Below are 23,611 nucleotides of genomic sequence, written 5' to 3' on the forward strand. Positions count from 1 at the left end.
ACCAAGCCATTAGTTGGAGAAGTGAAAACTGGAAAGTACAAAGGCCCCTGGAGCCCATGCAGGAAAGCCCTCCATATTCCAGTTGATCATGCTCCTCACCTAGGGCCTGCATTGTGCCACTGACAACCTGAACTGCTTTCCTTCCCTTTTGCCTGCCTCACTCCTCAATATCTTCCAGCATTCATTCTCCCTTTCACCTCAATCTCTGACTCCATTTCCATCTAAATCCCGCCATCCATCCTTCATATGCCCAAGAGCTCTATGAAAAACTACTGTACTGAATTTTTAAGTTAAACACATTTTTTGGCAGTATTTTTGTTGTTGTTGTTCATACTGGGGTTTGAACTAGAGTCTAGATCTTGATGGACAAGTGTTCTACCTCTTGAGACATGCTCCCAATCCTTTCTGCATCAGTTATTTTTCAAGGACGGCTACAGTTTTTGCCCAGAACAGTCTTGAAACCTATTCCTCTTATTTATGGCCCTTATGTAGCTGAGATGAAAGGCACATATCACACAGATTTATTGGTTGAAATAAGGGTCTGGTTAACTTTTTACCTGGGCAGATCTTAAGTTGAGATTCTTCCAATCTCTACCACCAAAGTGGATAAGTATAGGCCATGCCCCACCTTATTTTCTTTCTTTCTTTTCTCTCTTCTTTCTTCCTTTTCTTCTCTACTTTCTCCATCTTTTCTTCCTTCCTTCCTTCCTTCCTTCCTTCCTTCCTTCCTTCCTTCCTTCCTTCCTTCCTTCCTCCCTTCTTTCTTTCCCTGATACTGGAGCTTGAATTCAGATACCTGTGATTGCTAGGCAGGCACTCTACCATATGAGCTATGCCTCCAGATCTTAAGTTAATTTTAAAAGTGTATAACTCAATTACTGTAAGTATATTTTATAAGGTCATTCAATGATCACAACTATGTAATTCTAAAACATATTCATCTCCTCAAAAAAGAAACCTGATATCCATTATGTAATATCCCATTCCAATTCTCTGTCCTTTAGTAACCACTACTTTTGATATTTATAAGATCAGCCTAGGGCTGGGAAGGTAGTTCAGTGGTAAAGTGTTTGCCTTGCATGGGTTTGCTTCCTCAGCACCACATAAGCAAAAAGAAAAAAAGCCGGAAGTGGTGCTGTTGCTCAAGTGGTAGAGTGCTAGTCTTGAGCTGAAGGGCTGAGGGACAGTGCCCAGGCCCAGAGTTCAGGCCCCACAACCGGACCAAAAAAAAAAAAAAAAAAGATCAGCCTATTCAGTATATTTTATATAAATGGAATCATATTATATATAGCCTTTTGTTTCTGCCTTCTTTCATTTACCACATTTTAAGGTTCATTCATATCAAAGTATGAATCATTCCTTTTCATTGTCAACTAATATTCCATTATATAAATGTGCCAGATTTTAATTATCCATTCATCCATATCTTAGTTGTTCTTATTTTGGGACTGTTACAAGTAATGCTGACATATAAACTTTTGTGTGAATGTGTTACTTCTCCCAAAATGGAATATGGGTACAACATGTGGGTCATATGATAACTATGTTTATCTTCTTGAGAACTGCCAGGTGTTTTTTTCACAACAACTTCAGCATTTTGCATTTCTACCAGCAGTATATGAATAATTTGTAATTATTTTAAACAGATAATTTAAACATGCTATTTACTGGCATCAGAAATACAACAAATCTCAAGAGTACTATACAGAAAACTAGAGGCTTCCCTAACTCCACAATCTCAGTGTTATGTGTTCCTCAAAGTTCATGAGCTAAAAGTCAATCCTTAGTTACCACAGTGTTGAGAGATGGGACTTTTATAAAGTGATTAGTCATGAGGACTCTGCCCTCATAAATGGACTGATGCCATCATGGTGGGAGTGGGCAGTGGCTTGCTGAAAAGGATGGGTTCAAACCTTTTACCTCCAAACCTATCTTTTGGTCTTTGTCCTCACCACACCTGACCCTCACCAGATCTGGGCCCTTAGCCTTTAAATCTCTCAGCTCCTAGAGATAAAACCAATAAATGTCCTTGATAAATTATCCAGGCCCAAATATTCTGTTACAGCAGCTCAAAACAGGCTAAGACAAAAAGCAAACTGCATTAATGCCAGAACCAACTTCTGAAGCCTTTCCTAATGCTCCTGACTCTATAATGCTGAAACATGATGTCCATCAGTGGGAAGCAGAGCAGGAAGTATAAGTTTGGAAAATGAGCTGCAAAGATACACATAGAGATTACTTAAAAATGAATATTCTACACATTGCCAAATATTCAAAACAAAAATCAAGTAGGTAAGACATCAGCATATTATTAAATTATAAAAGACTGATTTGCTGATTTCCATAGGCAGGCCTGGTTCTCCTATACTAAGACCACTATAAAACAAAAAACAAAACAAAACAAAAACCTTTAACAGGAAGTATGGGCTTCATGATTTTTTATTTCTCACTCTGGCTAGAGCGTAGTCTTCAGAGTCAAAGGGACTTGGATTCAAACCTTGATCTTGTCACTTTTATCTGAGTCACTTTGGGCCAAGTAAATAACTTCTTTGGGCCTCAGTCTCCTCTTCTGTAAGATGAGGGTGATGCTGAGCACCAGTGGTTCATGCCTATAATCCTAGCTACTCAGGAGATTGAGAGCTGAGGATCATAGTTCAAAGCCAGCCCAGGCAAGGAAAGTTCATGAGATTCTCATCTCCAATAAACCACCAGAAAACTGGAAGTGGCACTGTGGCTCAAAGTAGAGCACTTGCCTTGAGGTGAAGAGCTCAGGGATAGCAGCCAGGCCAAGAGTTAAAGCTCTATGACCAAAAAAAAAGAAAAAAAGATGGAGGTGATATTACTAACTTGTAGGGTTGTATGACTGGCATGTAATACAATGGAAATTTCTACATTACTTATTGCCATTTATTCCATATGGTAATTATCTAGAACAATCTTGAAGACCAAAATAACAGCGATCCAGGCAGTAGTGGCCCACATGTATAAACCTAGCTACTTGGGAGGCTGAGATCTGAGGATCACAGTACTAAGCCAGCCTGGGCAGGAATGTCTGTGAGACCTTTAATTAACCACCCAAAAACCAGAAGCAGAGTTGTGACTCAAAGTGGTAGAGTGCTAGCTTTGAACAAAAAAGCTCAGGGAGGGTGCCCAGGCCTTGAGCTCAAGGTAAATGACCAAATAAACCCTTAAGTAAACAAAAATAAAAACAAAAACCCTAACTGTGGCCCCAGTGCTAGTGGCTCATGCTTATAATCCTAGCTATTCATTCAGGAGGCTGCAATCTGAGAATAGATGTTGGATGAGACTCATCTCCAGTTAACCAGAAAAAAGGCTGCTCATACAACCTGTACATGAATGTCTAGAACAATACTATTCATATGTGAAAAGGTAGAAATAATCCATTAGCTGATGATAACTAAACAGTAGCTAATGAGTATGGCAAAGTATTGAGTTACAAAATGAACTGTAACAATCCATTCTATAACAAGAATGACCCTCAAAAAATTATACTAAAGTGAAAGGAGCCAGATAGAAAAGATCTTTGTCTGATGCCATTGTACTCTATGATTCCATTTACATGAATGTCCAGTATAAATTCAGAGAAAAGGTAGATGAGGGATGGGTGTATGTCTCAGTGGCAGAGAAAAAAAGTATATTAGGCTGCAGGGGCTGTGGGAAAGAGGAATGGGAAGTACTGACAATGGATATGAGATGATGAAAATAAAATTAGATAGCAGTGATGGTCATAAAACTCTTTATACTAAAAACCACTGACTTACATACTTGAATTTGGTGAATTTTAAGTATGTAAATAATAAAATAAGAAGTTTAAAAAATTAGGATAATTTCTACTTCACAGAATTACTTCATGAGTTTACTGAGAGAGCACATATGAAAGACTTTCAATAAATGCTCATTGTTAATTAGATGCTACAGAAACCAGACAGAACATAAAAGAAATCTTCCCATTTCAAGGACATAAATGGAGATGATAAACTTCACAGGACTGCATTCCAAATTTCCATGCCAGATCCAATTAGATGATCCTTCAAGGGATAAAATTATTTTCAGTTAATGGTTTCTCAACTTTCTTTATTTGAGGTAGAAATCTGAGAAGGAGATAGAGTTCATTGCCTCACAAGTTAAGGCTTGCAATCCTGCTCAGTTTGAAATCTGTTAAGAATAATGCCATCCTGAATCTATAGTCCCCTTCTGGGCTTTCTACCTTACCCCCTTTGACTCTTTTGATAAAAAATAAAAACTGTTCTCTGAAAGGAAGAGAATGGAAGAGAGAGTGTAATTTGTCTGGACATGTCAAGATGCCTGACTCCCTTCACCTCCCATGTTGGCTCAGGGCATAGGTGGTTTTCTATTTGTTTTTAATAAGCCCAGAGTTTTATTCCAAGATCTTTTGGGACTGAGTATAAAGCTCAGTTGTAGAACAATTACATAGCATACATGTGATCCAGGTTCGACCCCAGTACTCTCACCACAAACAACAAAAATCCTTTTGACACTGAGAGGGAATCACTTGGACCCTTGAAATGCATCTATTGGTTCCACAATGTCCTTTATTTGAAAGGGACTGAGAAGACACCTGACCAGACTCACACCATTATAAATAATCTAGCTATACTATCTTACTGAAGAATATCACTAAATTATTTATCACATTCATTACTCAACAAGTATTTCAAAACTGAAATGTGAAAAATGACATACACTTCTGCTTTTTACCCTCTACACTTCTTTGTCATTGAAAATTTTAAGATAATGAGAATGTATTACTTGTATGACAGTATGGACAATAAAAACAATGAGGGCCAAGCACCAGAGGGGCTCATGCCTGTAATCCTAGCTACTCAGGAGGCTGAGATCTGAGAATCCTGGTTCAAAGCTAGCCCAGGCAGAAAAGTCCATGAAACTCTTTTTTTTTTTTTTGGGTCCAGTCGTGGGCCTGAACTCTGGGCCTGGGCGCTGTCCCTCAGCTCTTCAGCTCAAGGCTAGCACTCTACCACTTGAGCCACAGCGCCACTTCTGGCTTTTTTCTTTTTGCTTATGTGGTGCTGAGGAATTGAACCCAGGGCCTCATGCATGCAAGGCAAGCGCTCTATCACTGAGCCACCTTCCCAGCCCTCCATGAAACTCTTATCTCCAATTAACCACCAGAAAAAAAAAACTGGAAGTGGTGCTGTGTGGCTCAAGTGGTAGAGTGCTCACCTTGAACTGAATAGCTCAGGGATATAGTGCCCAGGCCCAGAGTTCAAGCCCTACAACCAACAATAAACAAACAAACAAACAAAAAACCCCAACAACAATGAGGAATGACTACAGAAAGGGGAAACAATTTTAGTATGTTTAAAATCAAGTCATCTGGGACTGGGGTCACACCTCAGTGGTAGAGTGGCTGCCTATAAAGTATGGAACCACAAGTATTGGTTTAAAAAAAAAAAAAGGAAGGGGGCTGGAAAGGGGGCTCAGTGGTAGAGTGTTTGCCTTGCATGCATGAGGCCCTGGGTTCGATTCCTCAGCACCACATAAGCAAAAAGAAAAAAGCCAGAAATGGCACCGTGGCTCAAGTGGTAGAGTGCTAGCCTTGAGCTGAAGAGCTGAGGGACAGAGCCCAGGCCCAGAGTTCAGGCCCCACAACCAAAAAAAAAAGGAAGGGAGGGAGGGAGGGAGGGAAGGAAGGAAGGAAGGAAGGAAGGAAGGAAGGAAGGAAGGAAGGAAGGAGGGAAGGAAGGAGGGAAGGAAGGAGGGAAAAAAGGAAAAGATGGCGCCATTGATCTATCTGTAAACTGGATGATAACTGGAACTTAGCAACTTTGTAAATAATTCTCTGCCAGAAGTAGTAGTATATGGGACAATGAACTTCTAGGACAATGAACTCCACCCCTACTCTCCCAGTGAGAACAAGCAAAGATGAAGATAAGTCTTTTAGTCAAACTCAAGATTAACTCATAGGGAATTTAGTTCTCAGATGGCTGTGATGGTCAGATGATAGGTACATGAGAAGTTCCTAAATCAAACATCAATAAATGTCAATATCTCTTAAATGAATGAGTTTACTTAATTTTAATTCTCTGACAGAAGAATTTTGTTTTTCTCTTCTCTACCATAACACAGACAAACAGAACTCATAAAAGAAATCCAATGTATCAACAAACTAAGCAAAATCAGACACTATAGCTCTAACATGGAGCTATCTAAGCAGCCTAGATGAGGCGAACTTTAAATATACACTTACACCCCAGCATGAAGTGGGACAACTAGGCCACCCTGTCCTTAGGACTTCTGGGAGTCTGGATGGCTTTGATGCTGCGGTGGTTTAGGCTTAGGGAAACTACCTTGGCAATGCAGGTGGGAAAATTGAGCTCTTGCCTTTCTTAATGGGAAATTCACCCAAGGCTTGGCTTTTAAGTGCACATTACAAACACCAAAACATCAATTAGTTAAATCTTGTCCATCTTAGGGAACTAAGAGGAGAAATTATACTGCCACCTCCCATGTTTTTCATCACCAAATTAGCCTCTAACTGATTAGCACACCAATTAAAATCACTAAAAACAAACACAACACCAACTGTTGCAATTTTGACAGTAGATCCTAAAGGCTAATGAGCTCAATGGGTTAATCAGCTAAGGAACTTATTCCAATCAGCAATGCTGCCACATTAGAATGACATTCCACTATTTCCCAAATCCTAGTCCTTAAAAAAAAAAAAGAAAAAAAAAATCTCCTTGACAGTATTATAGTTTTTTTTTTTTTTAGGAAAGCCCAGGATGGTCTGTTTTCTGAGTTATTTATTAGAGGCATTCTAAGTTCCTGCTTTATTTTTATTTATTTTTTAATCTTTTTGCTAATCCTGGGACATGGACTCTGGACCTGGGCACTGTCCCTGAGCCTCTGTGCTCAAGGCTAGCACTCTACCACTTGAGCCACAGGGCCATTTCCAGTTTTTGCAGATTAGTTTACTGGAGAAAAGAGTGCCATTGCTGGACGACGGTGGCTCACACCTGTAATCCTAGTTACTCAGGAGGCTGAGATTTGAGGATCGGAGTTCAAAGCCAGCACAGGCAAGAAAGTCCGTGAGACTCTTATTCCAATTAACCACCAGAAAACCGGAAGTGGCTCTGTTACTTAAGTGGTAGAGCGCTGGCCTTGAGGTGAAGAGCTGAGGGACAGCGCCCAGGCCCAGAGTTCAAGTCCCATGACTGTCCAAAAAAAAAAAAGAAAAGAAAAGAAAGTCTTATGGACTTTCTTGCCCCAGCTGGCTTCAAACTGCAATCATCTGATCTCAGCCTCCAGAGTAGCTAGGATTTCAAGCATGAGCCACTGGTACCTGGCAGTTCCTGCTTTATTCATTTCTATGATTTCTTTCTTTTTATTTTTTTGATTAGTTGTGGGGCTTTAACTCTGAGCCTGGGCCCTGTCCCTCAGCTCTTCAGCTCAAGGACAGCACTCTACCACTTGAGCCATAGTGCTACTTCCGGCATTCTGGTGGTTAATTGGAAATAAGAGTCTCACAGACTTTCTTGCCTGGGCTGGCTTTGAACCATGATCCTCAGATCTCAAGTCTCCTGGTTAGCTAGGATTACAGGCATGAGCCACCAGCACCCAGATTCATTTCTGATTTCTGTAAGTACCATTCCATATCACATAACCTCATGTGGCCTCTTGAGCACCACGGGGCAGAGCCTCCAGGGCTCCTCTACCTCTCTGCATTAGGTTAATTAACCTTCTCTCCTGAACCCTCTACTATGGGTGAGGAACCTCCAGCTTTAGGGTGGTATAAGCCTGTGAAATCATTTGATCTGTGGCAGGTCAGATCAGATACCTATGCTTTTTATCAGTTGCCTGTGACCATCTGCCTATATTGACAATCTGTTTTTTGTTGTTGGTGTCTATACTGGGGTTTGAACTCAGGGTTTCATACTCTGAGCTTTTCTGCTCAAGACTGGAGGTCTAACACATGAGCTATATCTCCATTTTCTGTACTGATAATTTTGTGTGGCCCTTGAAGGATGCTATAACTATCCTAATGGCAGAAAAAAGTTCCCCATCTTGCCTGATTTCACATAACTTGTCTTTTTACCTCCTTGGGTGGTCATTTTGTTTCCTTTGAAGGATTTGTTTTACCTTTCAATCTCAACACAACTCACAGTTAATCTAAAGTGTTTTGTATATAATAGGTACACAACATGTTTGTTGAGTAAAGAAAGAATTCCTAGGCTCAGGCCTTCATCACTGCATGTTTTCCTCTCTGCATTATCTCTTAAGCTTCAAATAGTAAGTCTGTATACAACAAACCCAAATTGCATCCAGAAATAATAAGCCTGTCAGAACCTGTTCCCCACTTCGGTGTTCTTTGTGAGCCTTGCTTTTGGAAAGTAAACAGAACACACAGTGTGAACAAATGCCTTACTAGTATGAATTCTGCACTCTCTACATCCACAGACTGTGCTATAGGTCTTGGCAGTTTATTCCACTACAGGAACAGAGTGTATTTTTTAACCTACAAGCTGGACTACATGACTTACTTTGGCCAACAGAATGAGGCAGAAATGAAAGGATGTTATTTGAAGCTTAGGTCTAAAGAGGCCTCTTGATTTTTTGCTTGCTCTCTACCACTTCCAACATCATCTCCATGAGAACATGCTTGGAAGGTTACTGACCAAGCACAATCAGGAATGTATGCATAGAGCCAGCCCCAAGACCTGCAGGGAGAAGCAAAGCTTCCCAGTCAAGCCCAGCCTATATCTGCTGAACCTCAACTGGTTTGTAGATGCAAAAATGTTATGATAATAAATGATCTGTATTTTAAGCCATAGAATGCTTGAGTAGTTTAAATAGGAATAACTGATAACATCAGCCTACTTAAGATTTAAATCTGAAACCAGGCACCAGTGGCTCACAACTGTAATCCTAGTTATTCTGGAGGAGAATCTTGGTTTGAAGTCTGCCTAGGCAGAAAAGTCCAAGAGTCTCCATCTCCCAAATAACCAGTAAAAAGCATGGCTGCTGGTGTGGCTCAAATAGTAATCCTCTAGCCACAATGCTCTATGTTCAAGCTATGATACCAGAAAAAAAAAAAAGAGATTTAAATCTAAAAAGTTATGCATATTACCACCAGCAATCCAACAAAAAGTAACTATCTTTTTTTTTTTCTTTGGGTCCGGTCATGGGGCCTGAACTCTGGGCCTGGGCGCTGTCCCTCAGCTCTTCAGCTCAAGGCTAGCGCTCTACCACTTGAGCCACAGTGCCACCTCTGGCTTTCTTTTTGCTTATGTGGTGCTGAGGAATTGAACCCAGGGCCTCATGCATGCAAGGCAAGCGCTCTACCACTGAGCCACCTTCCCAGCCCCAAAAGTAACTATCTTATAGAACTGAAACCTCTTCATACATACATGGGCAATTGAGACCGTGAGACTTTTTTTTTGGCTGGTCCTGTGGATTGAACTCTGGGTCTGGGCACTGTCCCTGAGCTTCTTTTTCTCGAGGCTAGCATTCTAGCTTTTTTGAGTAGTTTATTGGAGACAAAAGTCTCATGGACTTTCCTGCCCCAGCTGGCTTCGAACTGTAATCCTCAGATCTCTGCCTCCTGAGTAGCTAGGATGACAGGTATGAGCCACCAGCACTCAGCCAAAATTAAAATCTTAAGTCCATCCATCTGAGAAGAATGAAAGGTGAATGAAAGGCTGGTTGATGGCCTTTAGAGCCCTAGTTCTTGACAGCACCTGGGGAAACTGAGTTCATCCTATCTCCTATGTCTATCTCTTATCCTGTTATGAAGGTTACCTAATTTTCTATACTCTCTCTAGATTTAGAACCCACAAAGTAATGGAGACTTAGAATAACAAAGAATCCCCCCCAAAACTAAAATTATTACCAAAACATTCCACAGATTCAAAGTCCTTTAACCAGGACTAACTTACCCTGAATTGCAGATAGATACACAAAAGTGTCCTCATGTTCCAAGTTCTCCAAGAATATCTAGAACCACAAACACAGAGCAATATGAATCACAAAGGACCCCTTTACTTGTAGCCTCAAAAGAGTAAAAGCTTTTCTACTTGTAATAAGAGCTGGTCTGGCTTAGAATCTGGCAAAAAAAATAGTCTATGTGCTTTGAAGTCTAATTTTTATAACAGTTAAAAAGTGGAGAAGTAGGAAGAGATACTTCTTGGAGTAGTCAAGTATTTACTAGCAGTAGTCATGGAAATCAGTATCAGGAAGAATAATTCTCAACATTTTTCTGTCATCCAAATGACCACATTCTCACATATGATGTGACAAACTACAGAATGTGACACAAGAGGTAAGGTGTAGGGGTTCTGTGCAATTGGCAGCACAATCTGATCCTGTTCTCTTGCACTAACAAAGCATAGGCAATTGCAGGTGAGATAGAGACGTTATATTGAAATAACTTTGAATCCATTTACCTTATTTTTTTAAGCAAATCTTTCACATTATAGTTTTTCAATTAACATCGGTAATACATGACTCAGAATACATCTCGTAAATCAGGAATTCCCCAGGGTGTCAACTGCAGTGGTTATAGATTATCTAGAAGATGCTGTTATGATGGCATGCTAGGTTCTGAATCTAAGAGCCAAGGAAAGATTGGCCATGTTCCTTCTCCTTGATGTCTAAGGAGAGACTAGAGTATCTGCTCCATGTAGAGTGCCATGTCTCTTTTGCACAGCCATGTTTTATAACATTGCTGTCTCTACATCTGATGTGTGTTAGGGAGAGTCTAAGATTAGGCAATTTGGGAAGATGGTCAGGCTGGAATGTGTAGGGAGTAAGAAAAACTTAATCTAGGATAGCAGTCAGGGAAATAAAGAATAAGATATATTTGAATGACTTCTTAGAAAAAAGAATTGACAGTACTCAATGACCGATTATGTATAGCAGATCAAGGTTAAGTAAAGTTAAAGAAAATTACAAATATATTCCTAGCATTCAGCAGCTCAGGTATAGTCAGGGATTTTTTTGTTGTTATTGGCTGTGGAGCTTAAACTCAGGGCCTGGGCTCTGTCCCTGATCTTTATTACTCAAGGCTGGTGCTCTACCACTTTGAGCCACAGCACTCTGGTTTTCTGGAGGTTAATTAAAGGTAAGTTTCATAGACTTTCTTTGCTCAGGCTGGCTTCCAACTGCGATCTCAGATCTGACCCTCCTGAGTAGCTGGGATTACAGGCATGAGCCCCTGGTACCTGGTTTCCAAAACTCTTTTGATCAAAGTAAAGATTAACTATAAAGATAGGTGTTGGTGGCTCACATCTATAATCCTTCCTAGCTAGTCAGAAGGCTAAGATCTAATGATCAAGGTTCAAAGCCAGTCTAGGCAAACTCTCAAGACTTTTATCTCCTTTAACCAGCAAAAAGCCAAGACTAGAAGTGTGGCTCAAATGTATTTTCCTGCCTGGGCTGGCTTTGAACCATGATCCTCAGATCTCAGCCTCCTGAGCAGTTAGGATCACTGACGTGAGCCACTACTGCTCAGCTAGCAAGGTTATTTTTACTACTTAAAAAAAATTTAAGTTTGCAGCAATATTTCAGAGTCAGAAAATCCTCAGCATATTTGTCTTTGTTTTTCTCATTTAAAAAATGGGATAAAACCAAAATTATAATTGTATGAAGATTATAAACAATGTCTATAAGATTATAAACAAGGTCTGTAAGGCATATGGCCTGGTTCAATAGACATTGTTATTATTACTATACAATTAATAATAATAACATGTTTTCAATTAGAATTATAATTTTTAGTCTAATGGCTAAGGCATATAGGTCATCACTGTCCTGAAGTCTCAAGTGTTTAAGTGAGTTGTCCAAGAAGCTGACCTGGGATTGGTTCCCAATCAGTTGTTTCAAGATCCTTGCTCTTAATGTCTAACCCATACTGAGGCAGAGAAAAAAGATCCTCACTAAGCATGTTCTGTTGTGTAATTCTAGAATTTACAGCATTTTCTCTGTGATGGAGGAGATCCAGTCTTGCTCAATGCTTCTCTACAAGGGGCCAAGAATGACAGGTGACTTCCCTAGGATTGATATCTTCCCATATCTGGGAATTTGCTCCTGTTGCTCTTTCTTTCAGATGCTCAGACTTTACCAGTTTGTAAAGGCCATACCAAGATTTACATCCCTAGAAGATTGCGACACTTTCTCTGCAGTATTTCTTGCCTATATGGACTCAGTTCATGTTCAATCTATTAGCCCTGTCTTCCAAGTCTTTACTAAGCTTAAGTCTTTCTTTTTTTTTTTTTTTGTTATTGTTGTTTGTTGTTGGGTGTATGGCTTGAACTCAGGGACTGAGCACTGTCCTTGAGCTCTTTTGCTCAAGCCTAGAGCTCTACCACTTTGAGCTACAGCTCCACTTCCAGTTTTTGAGTGGTTCATTAGATAAAAAGTCTCATGGACTTTCTTGCCCTGGCTAGCTTCAAACTGTGATTCTCAGATCTCAGCCTCCTGAGTGCTGGGATGACAGGTGTGAGCCATTGGTGCCCAGCTTGCTATGAGTAAGTCTTGTTTCCTCACACCAGTTACAAGTTCCTGTAGGAAGCTGGATGCTATGGATCATGCCTACCTACTTGGGAGGCAGAGACTGAAGAATCAAGTACAAGTCCAATCCGGGCATAAAAGTTTGGGAGACTATCTCAACTAATGGCTGGTGTGGTGGCCCATATTTGTCATCCCAGCTACAGTAGAAGCACAAATAGGATTACAGGCCAGTCTGGGCATAAAGTAAGATGTTACTTTGAAATAATACAAAAAGAGGCAAGCATAAAGCCTTGAGTTCAAACTCCAGTATCACAAAATGAAAAAAGGAAAGAATGGAAAACTTCCTGGAGGATAATCCAGAACAGTGCTTCATACTCTGTAAATGATCCAAAGCCACTTGAATTGAATGCATGCTCTTGAACAGGGCCCTTGCTGTGCCCCAGGTCTTTGTAGTATTCTACTCACCTGGAGAAGCCTCTCTTGCCTCTCAAGGGCTTTTGCTTCTCTTTGCTCTATCCATTGGGAAAGTGTTCGTAGGGCAGCAGCTCGAGTTGGGATCTGAGGGTCATAAGCAGACAAAAGAACCTCTTGGAGCTGTTCTGTGGTGATGCTTCCCGATTTCTTATTTGTGATAGTGCTGGGCTCGCTGTCTTCTTTAGGAATGAAAGGAGTGTTATACTCCTGGCCCATTTGCGAGGATTTCTCACGGTTTTGCTGTTGTTCCAGGTGGCTCTGAGTTACCCCTGTGTGTCTGTCATGACTGGTTTGTTGCTGCTTTTCTATTTTCCCTTCTGGATCTTTTCTTTTCAGGGTACTTTGGGCGGCCACACTGACAGACTCAGTGGCAAAGGCTCCATGGGTAGAAATGGTGATATGGAGATCAGTAGCGAGTTCCTGGATGACAGGGTCAGGGTATGTGTTGGAAACCTTCTCCAACAGAGGGAGCAACTGCTTCAGGACTGCAAAATCACTTGACTTCAACTACAAAATGAAATAAAAGATGCCAAGTTGAAATGAATGTGGAAAAATGTTAACAGAGCTTAAGCCCAGGAAACATATTCTGAATATAAAGGGTAAGGGTTACATCTTGTTCACAGGGCAATCAGATATTACCTGTGTCAAACACTCAATAAGTATAGCTAACATTTCTGCAATACTTGCCAGCTACAGATACTTTTCCAAATTAACACACACACTCATTTATCTCCCATGAAACAAGTTTCTCTTAGTTCCTACATTTTATTTTATTTTTTTTGCCGGTCATGGGGCCTGAACTCTGGGTCTAGGTGCTGTCCCTCAGCTCTTCAGCTCAAGGCTAGCGCTCTACCACTGGAGCCACAGCGCCACTTCCGGCTTTTTCTGTTTATGTGGTGCTGAGGAATCGAACCCAGGGCCTCATGCTTGCAAAGCATGCACTCTACCGCTGAGCTACCTTCCCAGCCCACTAGTTCCTACATTTTAAACAGGGGAAACTAAAGCATAGAATACTTAAGTGATATGCTCAAGGTAAGAAACTGGAAGACAGTTAAGATTTTAACCGAAGAAGTCAGACCCTAAAGCCCATATTCTTGCTTAATATCTTATACATTTTCCCTGGAATAAATCAAGCCATTTTTAACTGTGTGATCTAAAGAGGCAAGTCAGCAGATAAAGGCATCTTAGGTTTAGAAGGGACCAGGCTGATAACTGGCAAAAAGGTATTTCTCTTAGAAAACAGGAGTAGAAATTATGTAAGAATCTTTTTGGGGGAGTAGAGGGGAGGATTTGGTGACTAACACCTATAATCCCAGCTACTCAGAAGGTAGAGAACAGGAGGATTATGGTCAAAGGCTGGCCTATGTAAAAAGCATAAGATACTATCTAAAAACTAAAACAAAAAAGGGTTGTGTGTGGCTCAAGTGGTTGGGTGTCGACCTGGCAATTACAAGTCCACAGGTTCAACCTTGTGAACAACAACAACAAAAAGCTAATAATACCACATTACCTACTAGGAAAGATACACATATAGCCAGTAAGAAGTATTGGTGATAATCCTTTTCCAATAATGACCACAGGCTGCATGAGGCTGTGAAAAACTGAAAACCTCAGGGGATCTTAAATACTTTTGGAGACAAGGCCAAAAGAGTGTTTACTATTTAATTATTCATTCATTTCATTATCCAACTAAATCAGTCAAGCAACTAACCATTTTCTGATAACTTGAATAATCTCATTTTATACTGTAAAACCACAGAACAATTATCCTTCACTTTTCCTACCACCTTCTTGAGAAAATGACAATTTAAGGTATATGTCAGATTTTTACCAGGAAATACTACTTTATACTGCCCTCAGATTTGTTTATACAATTAGAAATTAGTGTAAAATGTACACATGGTAGAATTTCTAGCTCCACAACATATGTTAGCTTATCTTTATGTATAAAACAAGTAACTATTCTGATGTTACTATATCTGAATGGGAAGGATATGCATGTCTAAAGTAAATATGGCAAATATTTAAGAAAAGGATTGCTGGGCGCCGGTGGCTCACGCCTGTAATCCTAGCTACTCAGGAGGCTGAGAGCTGAGGACCGTGGTTCAAAGCAGGAAAGTCCATGAGACTCTGAACTTCAATTAGCCACCAGAAAACTGGAAGTGGTGCTGTGGCTCAAGTGGTAGAGTGCTTGACTTGAGCTGAAGAACTCGTGGACAGCGCCCAGGCCCAGAGTTCAAGCCCCACGACCAAAAAAAAAAAAAAAAAGATCAAGTTTTTCTGAGACCTATGTGTAATTGGATAAGACCCTTTAGAATAATTTTGCTAGCATTATTATTATGCTAAATTTCACTTAAAATGTCTCTAGAGTATTATGGACTTTTTATTTTTAAGCACTGAAATAGAACTATTACCTACAATCTAGATGGCCTCTTATTCATTTCTATCATACACAACAACTCCTTTTTTAAAATTCTGCATGAAATATAGATCAATGAGAAAAAGACCCTCATGCCTATAAACAACCAACCTTTGGCAAAGAAGCACTACAATAGAAAAAAATTTTTCACAAGCTGATATAAACAAAAATACATCTGCACAGAGACCTTACACCTTTCACAAAAATTGATTCAGACCTAAATGGAAAATATAAAACTACAGAAGGTCCTACAAGGTAAAATAATATTAGATCTAGATAGCCTTGTGTATGGCATGTTTTTAAATATGACACCAAAGGTAAAGTCTATGAAAGAAATATTAGTAAGCTTGACTTTGGTAAAATTAAAAACTTCTGTTCTTTAAAAGAGTGTCAAAAAATAAGAAATGAGCTATATAGTCTGGGAAAAAGCATAGCTGAAAAAGGAGTATTAAGCAAAATATGGCAAGGTTGTAAACAAGAATCTACTTCAGTAGTTTGGCAGGGTTGCTTTTTTTGGGGGATGGGGAGGTAGTACTGAGGATTGAACTCAGAGCTTCCAGTTTGCTTGAGCCATGGTCCCAGTCGATTTTGCATTGATTATTTTCAATACTGGATCTGGCTTTATGCCCAGCCAGTCTAGGCTGCAACTCCCCTACTGTGATGTCGCTGTGGATGACAGACACATACCACTGCACCCAGCCATTGTGCTTCCCCTGTGGCTGGGATAACAGATGTACACCACCATGCCCAGCTATTGGTTGAGATGAGATCTTGAAAACTTTTATGCCTGAGCTAAAGGTAAACCATGATTTCTCAATCTCTGTCTCCTAAGTAGCTAGGATTACAGGCTTGAGCCAGTGTCCAGTTTAGCTTGGCAGTTTTTGTTTTGTTTTTTTTTGGGGGGTCCAGTTGTGGGGCCTGAACTCTGGGCCTGGGCGCTGTCCCTCAGCTCTTCAGCTCAAGGCTAGCGCTCTACCACTTGAGCCACAGCACCACTTCTGGCTTTTTTCTTTTTGCTTATGTGGTGCTGAGGTATCGAACCCAGGGCCTCAGGCATGCAAGGCAAGCGCTCTACCACTGAACCACCTTCCCAGCCCTAGCTTGACAGTTTTTAAAAAAATAAAAATAAACATGCTTAGACTGAGTCTGAACCCTTGCGTTCAAATCTCAGTATCAAAGATACTGAAAATGCATTTACCATACAATATACCTTGATCTTTATCCAAACAAATTGAAAACTGTTTTGATGCTTATGACAACCCTAGCCATACTGGCAAGATGTTGTTTCACAAGGAGGTTAGATAAATGAACTGTAATACATGCAGACAACAGATAACCTCAGCACTTACAGAGAGCGCACGCGCTACAAGCCATGAAAATACAGAGAAGATCCGTAAGTGCATAATAGTAAGTGAAAGAAGCCAATCTAAAGAGACTGCATATGGTATAATTCAAAGTACATGACATCCGAACAAGGCAAAACTATGAATATAGCAGGAAGATCAGTGGTTGAACTGACAGTGAAACTTCTCTGCCTGATACTCTAATGGTAGATACATGCCATTATACACTTGTCAGTTCTCACAGAATTGGGCTGGGAGTATTGTTAGTATTTGTCAAGTACACATGAGGTCTTCGGTTAAGTCCCCAGCATGGCAAAACCCAGACACAGCAACAATAAGAATCTCTTCTCCCTGTTTCAAACTTGTTAGTCATTGTGGAACTCAACTTACTCAAACGGACAACTTTTCTAATTACCTGGGCAGGTATGTGGATTCTGAATAAGCCAGTTTTATCAGGTATTAAAGTTATGCACTCTTTCAGCTCCTAAGCCTACAGACTTCCCACTGTGGGAATAATCAGGGAAACTCAAGCCTACAGGTAACATCTATTCATAAATACTTGAAATTTTTTGGAGATATAAAGTAATATTCACTTATTTAGTTAAGAAGAAAGCTTACGCACTAAGCAGTTATTTTTCAAGGGCCACTATCAAAATTTGGGAACTGAGTGAGGCATGGTGGTACACACTTGTAATCTCAGTATTCTGAAGGCTGAGGTAGAAGGTTCATGAATTTGAGGCCAGTCTGGATTACAAAAGAGTGTTTAAGTCTGGAATAAATGGGAAAACCTTGTCTCAAAAATAATATAAAGGGGCTGGAAATGTGGTTTAGTAGTAGAATAAAGCCCTGGGTTCGATTCCTCAGTACCCACATAAACAGAAAAAGCCAGTAGTGGTGCTGTGGTTCAAGTGATAGAGTGCTGGTTTTAAGCAAAAGAAGCTCAGGGACAGTACCTAAGCCTTGAGTTCAAGCCCTAGGACTTGGAAAAAAATAAAAATAAACAATATATATATTTATATAAACAATAAATAAAGCAAGGAACATGAGAATTGACCCTAGAGCCCTCATCTCTATTCCTGTCACTACTTTTTCTTTTTTAATGCTACTAGGGTTTGAATTCAGGGCCTTATATTTGCTAAATTGGTGCTCTACCACTTAAGCCACATCTCCAGGTATGCTTTTTGTTGGTTATTTTGGAGAGCCTTACAGACTTTTTTGGACTGGCCTCAAACTACAATCCTACAAATCTCAGCCTCCTGAGTAGCTAAGATTATAGGCTTGAGACATCAGTGCCCAGCTCTGTTACTGCTTTTCAATACAGCTCTCATATCCAGATATTAGAACTATGTAAAGCCTCAAGGCTAAAAGGAGCATCCCACAAATAACAGATGCTTTTCTTTTGGCTGCTTCTCTTCCAAAGTTTCTGGAATACTTCAAGATTAAATAAAGAAAGGTATGTTGGACCAGGTATCAGGGTCATCCAGTTAGATAGTGAGTTGTTCTAAATTCCTGCACATTTTCAATTTTTTTTTTAAATTGGACTGGTAAAGTAGGGATTAAGGATGGAGAGAGAGAGAGAGAGAGAGAGAGAGAGAGAGAGAGAGAGAGAGAGAGAGAGAGAAAATGCCATCCAAAAGCCCATTGGATTTGGGGTGACAGCCAGAGAAGGACATATGTAAAATGAAAAAGCCACACATAAGATCTTCTTCAAAAGCTCAGTACAAAGCTCCTAAGGAAAGCTTTTTTACCAGGCAGTTAAGTGTAGTCAGGTAAAGCCAGGTATGACAGTGTATGCTTTTAATCTCAGCTACTCAGGAGGCAGAAGGATCATGAGTTTAAGGGCAGCAAGGCAAACTAATGAGATTTTTATCTCAAAAACAAAATAAAAGAGAAAGGGTATATATAGCCCTTGTCTAGTAATATGTGAAGCTCTAGTTCAATTTCCAATACTTCAAAAAAATAAACTCGGCCTAAAAATTCCCAATTGTGGAAATTTACATTTATACTTTGTGTTTTCAGTTCTGTATATATGGTGTCCTCAGCTACCTGGCTGATCAGTTTGTATGCTGAGTCTTTCTTCATATACATAATACAATGTGTTCACAAGTGATATTTTTACTTTTGTCTTAATTCAGTATGCAGCAGGTCCTAAAGTCTTATCTGTTGGGTAGTGAAAGCCTTGTACATGGCACACTATGCCCCTACCTGCTCTGTTTCATAATGAACCTTACATACACAAGACAGAAATGTGAATCATTTTAAAACTGATTTGAAAAATAGCTGATGATGGTAGGGCATTGGTAGGGTTCATGCCTATAGTCTTAGCTACTCAGGAGACTTAGATCTGAGGACTGAGGTTCAAAGCCAGATCAAGCTGACAAATCCTTGAGACTCTTATCTCTAATTAATCAACAAAATGCTAGGAGTACATGCATGGCTCAAGTAGCAGAGCACTAGTGGCAAGGGAAAAAGCCAACTAAGAGCATAAGGCCCTGAGTTCAAGCCCCAGTACTAGCACACCCAAAAATTAATGATGAATTTATCAGACTCAGGTAAGTTCTTAAGAGTAGAAAGGCATTTAATAAATATTTACTGCATTAGTTAATCCTAAAATACTCAAATACTGTGAGGTAATGATAGAAAGCAATGAGCTTTCTATTTTGTTTTGGTTTGGCTTTTTGTGCTACTACTGGGATTTGAACTAGGGGCCTAGACACTATACCTGAGCTTTTTTGCTTAAGGCTAGCACTACCACTTAAGCCATAGCTCCACTTCAGACTTTTTTTTTTCTTTTTCTGTGGTTAATTGAAGGTAAGAGTCTCACAGACTTTCCTGCCTGGCTAGCTTTGAATCTCTATCCTTGGATCTCAGCCTCCTGAGTAGCTAGGATTACAGATGTGTGCTACCAACCGTGGGCTTTTTTTTTCTTCTTTTAAGAACATGACCTTGTTATATATCCCAGACCACCCTGGAACCTGAGATCCTCCAGCCTCAGCCTCCTGAGTGCTGGTATTTATGCCACTATAGGCAACTAAATATAAAATTTGTAATCAAGTTTTTTTTTAATTTTACTTATTTATTTTTTTTTGCGGGATGGGATGGGAAGGGGGACGCAGCACTAGGAATGTGGCTTAATGGTAGAGTGCTTCTTAGCATTCATGAAGTCCTGGGTTCCATTCCTCAGTACCATATAAACAGAAGTGACACTGTAGCTCAAGTGGTAGAATGCTAGCCATAAGCAAAAGAAGCTCAGGGACAACACCCAAGCCTTGAGTTCAAGCCCCAGGACTGGCAAAAAAAAAGAGAGAGAGAGAGATTTGGGTCCAAGTCCCAGCACTACTACCCTGAAAGCCAAAGTAGTCACCTGAAAAATAGGACTAACATGTTCCCAACCTTTATTAGGTACCTCATTTCCTTTCCCCATATCATCAATGTCAACAGAAGACAGAAACCTCTGTCTAGCTCTCCTTCCATTTAGTGTGGTCAGATGACCCTATTTTGACAAATAAAATAAGAGAAATCTGTTGAGGAACTCCTACGAATACTTTTGTTTTCTCTATAAAAAGGACAGTGGAAGACAGAAAAATCTCCCATCTTTAATATGAAAATAGTTGAGCTTAACTGAACAACTGAAACTGAGCATGGATGGCTCATATCTATAATCCTAGCTACTCCAAGACTGAGATGTAAGGGTCATGGTTGAAAGCTAGCTCAGGGAGAAAAGCCCATGAGATTCTGATTTCCAATTAGTCACCAAAAAGCTAGAAGTGGAGCAGTGGCTCAAGTGATAGAACACCATCCTTGAGCAAAAAAGCTAAGGGACAGTGTCCAGGCCCAGAGTTCAAACTCCAGCACCAGCATGCATGCGCATACACGTGCACGTGCACACGCGCACGCGCGCGCGCGCGCACACACACACACACACACACACACACACACACACACACACACACAGATTAGAAGCCCAGCTTTTCACTGGTAGGCACCACTGCCTTCCTGCAACAATATGGTTTGGGTTCTTCCTAAAAATCTAAAGCTCTAAAATGGCCAGGCACTGGTGGCTCACACCTATAATCCCAAATACTCAGGAGGCTGAGTATTTGAGCCTGATCTAAGGATCAGGAGTTGAAGCCAGCCCAAGCAGGAAGATCCTTGAGATTCTTAACTCCAATTAACCACTAGAAAACCAGTAGAGCTATAGAGCTATAGTGCAAGCACTAGTCTTGAGCATAAAAGCTCAGGGACAATACCCAGCCCTATAATCTATCTATCTATCTATCCATCTATCTATGCACACACACATGTGTATGTATGTATGTGTGTATATATATATATATATATATAAAAGAGAGAGAGAGAATGGACTACTAAGTTTCATGCAATAGTGATTTAGAGATCCATGAACTCTGTAAGATCATGCAGAAATTGCTCTCTGAGGGGACAGTTACCAATATAATACTTTCACTTATGACCAACCCTGAAATTACAGAAAATGAGTTTGGAATTATAGTTGTATTATTAGAAGTCTTAAGCTTTGACTTTCTACAAATTAAATCCTCTTTCCAGACATGAATTTTTAACAACTGTTTTAATTACAGAAACTATAAGGGAAAGACAAATGGCTTAGATGCTGTTATATTTTATTTCATTAGTTAAGTTGATGACATTAGTTAAGTTGCTGCTGGTTCATGCCTGTAATCCTAGCTACTCAGGAGGCTGAGATCTGATGATTGTGGTTTGAAGCCAGCCTGGGCAGGAAAGTCAATGAGACTCACCTCCAATTAATCACAGAAAAAGTTAGCAGTGGAGCTGTGGCTTAAGTGGTACAGCAGTAGCCTTGAGCAAAAGAAGCTCAGGGACAGTGCCTGGACCCAGAGTTCAAGCCCCAGGACTGGCAAAAAAAAAAAAAAAGAAAGAAGAAAAAAAGAAAAGATGACTCTTAACGAGACAGGTAGAGCATAAGGTTCTGAAATGTAAAGCCAAGACTTCAGCATGACAATGGTCAATTAATACGAGAATTTTGAAGTTACAAATATAAAACCCTGCATTGCTTTAGAAGCTATGAATCAAACAGGAAAAAAAATTATCTAAAGCGAAAGAACAGGGGGTAACATGTTTCTATTCACTTAATGATCTGTAGAGTCAGAGGAATCCAGGATGTAGTTAATGATTCAGGATGGCTCATAGGAAGTTAGGGATGGGCAGAGGCTATGCATTCACATCTGTCATGTCAGTCTCAGGAAACAACCAGCCCCTAACAGTGAGCTTCTAGAAAGGAAAATGAGAACTACTCTGCTTGCTTGCTTGCTTGCTTGCTTGCTTTCCTTCCTTCCTTCCTTTCTTTTTTTGGTCGGTCATGGGGCTTGAACTCAGGGCCTGGGCACAGTCCCTGCACTCTTCAGCTTAAGGTGAGTGCTCTACCACTTGAGCCACAGAGCCACTTCCAGTTTTCTAGTGGTTATTCCGCCTGAGCTGGCTTTGAACCACGATCTCAGATTTCAGCCTCCTCAGTAGCTAGGATTACAGGCGTGAGCCACTGGAGCCTGGCAACTCTTTCTTGTAGTCTCCCAACCTAAGGTGGCATGAATATTTTCATTCCCACCCAAATGTATGCCTAGCCTTTCCTTGTGTTGGTACTACTTTCACCTGGATCTCTACAATTCAGTCACACTGATCTTCTGTCAGTGCCTTAAGTACTCGGAGCCCTTCCTGCTTCTGAGTCCTTGTGAATGATGTTTCTTGGAAGAAATTACTCCATCTGTACTGAATATACCACAAGTCTTAGCTTAAACTTACACTTCCTCAACAGAGCCTTCTCAGCCTACGTTAGATGCCTCATTCTCTTGGAACCCTCCAATTCTCTTTAGAGGTACTTCATTCAATTCTCCTTTTTACACAATCAGGTATGATTCCCTTAGTGAACTGTGTCATTTCTGCTTTGTCCAATGCTATGTACCCAGTCACTGAATTCAGTATGCAGCATGTGGCAAGTTTGTAATAAATGTTTTTGGTTTTTTTTGTTTTTGTTTTTGTTTTTTTTTGTCGGTCTTGGGGCTTGAACTCTGGGCTTGGGCACTGTCCCGCAGCTCTTCAGCTCAAGGCAAGCGCTCTACCACTTGAGCTACAGCGCCACTTCCTGTAATAAATGTTTGAATGAATAAATTTTGAAACTACAAATTAAGTATATGAAAGACTTATACAACATATAGTGGCTGTAAGCAATGCTTTAACATAATATACAATATGAATTCTGGGCTAAATGGAGCTACTGATTCCATCTAGATTCAGCATCTATTACTAAGGAATTGCTAAGGAATTTTCCCTGAATACAGTAGTAGGAACAAGGGCTGAATTTTGGAGTATGAGGGCCAGAGAGTGTAGAATTTATCTCAGATGCAAAATACCACCAAGCAGTAATAGGGCCTGCCCTTCTGATGGTGAAGTTTTATAGATACCTAAGTGGACGTAGTATACTTTTCTTGTCATCTACTTTGCAGACAATTCTTATTAATACCTCAACTTGTTTAAGCTGTATCTCCTAGGTACAGTAGCCACTCTCATTTTTCACTAGGATTTGGAAGGGAAATAGCAAGTATTTTGCTTTTCTTCTCTCTAGGAGTCAAGTTTGGCTCCTTATCTGTCACTAACCTGAACAGCTCCTCCTAGCATGACAGCCACCAGTCCCATGGCCATGCTTAGGGTCTGTGATTGCACAGTGCTCTCTGCTTCACGGGCCAGGATTATGCATGCCCTCTGAAGTGTTGCTGCAACAAAGTCCACAACCTACCACAAAAGGGAAATTAGAATCAGTGACAAGTTAAGAAAAACACAAAGCAAAACAAATTCTCCATACCTCTTATGTTCC

General features: G+C 40.3%; 1 protein-coding gene across 3 annotated transcripts in view; it reads right to left on the bottom strand.

The window, feature by feature from the left end:
- Positions 1-23,611, bottom strand: part of Tango6 (transport and golgi organization 6 homolog) — a 144,497-nt gene that overhangs the window by 64,258 nt on the left and 56,628 nt on the right. For all 3 annotated transcript variants that reach the window (XM_042700644.1, XM_042700645.1, XM_042700643.1), the window contains exons 12-14: positions 23,395-23,529; positions 12,976-13,491; positions 9,939-9,996 (exon numbers count right to left, since the gene is read on the bottom strand). In XM_042700644.1, the coding sequence (XP_042556578.1) occupies positions 9,939-9,996; positions 12,976-13,491; positions 23,395-23,529 (709 nt within the window). The remainder of the gene's footprint in view (positions 1-9,938; positions 9,997-12,975; positions 13,492-23,394; positions 23,530-23,611) is intronic.

This window comes from Dipodomys spectabilis, unplaced genomic scaffold, assembly GCF_019054845.1.
Source record: "Dipodomys spectabilis isolate Male_0828 unplaced genomic scaffold, ASM1905484v1 ptg000273l, whole genome shotgun sequence".
NCBI classification, from domain to species: Eukaryota; Metazoa; Chordata; class Mammalia; order Rodentia; family Heteromyidae; genus Dipodomys; species Dipodomys spectabilis.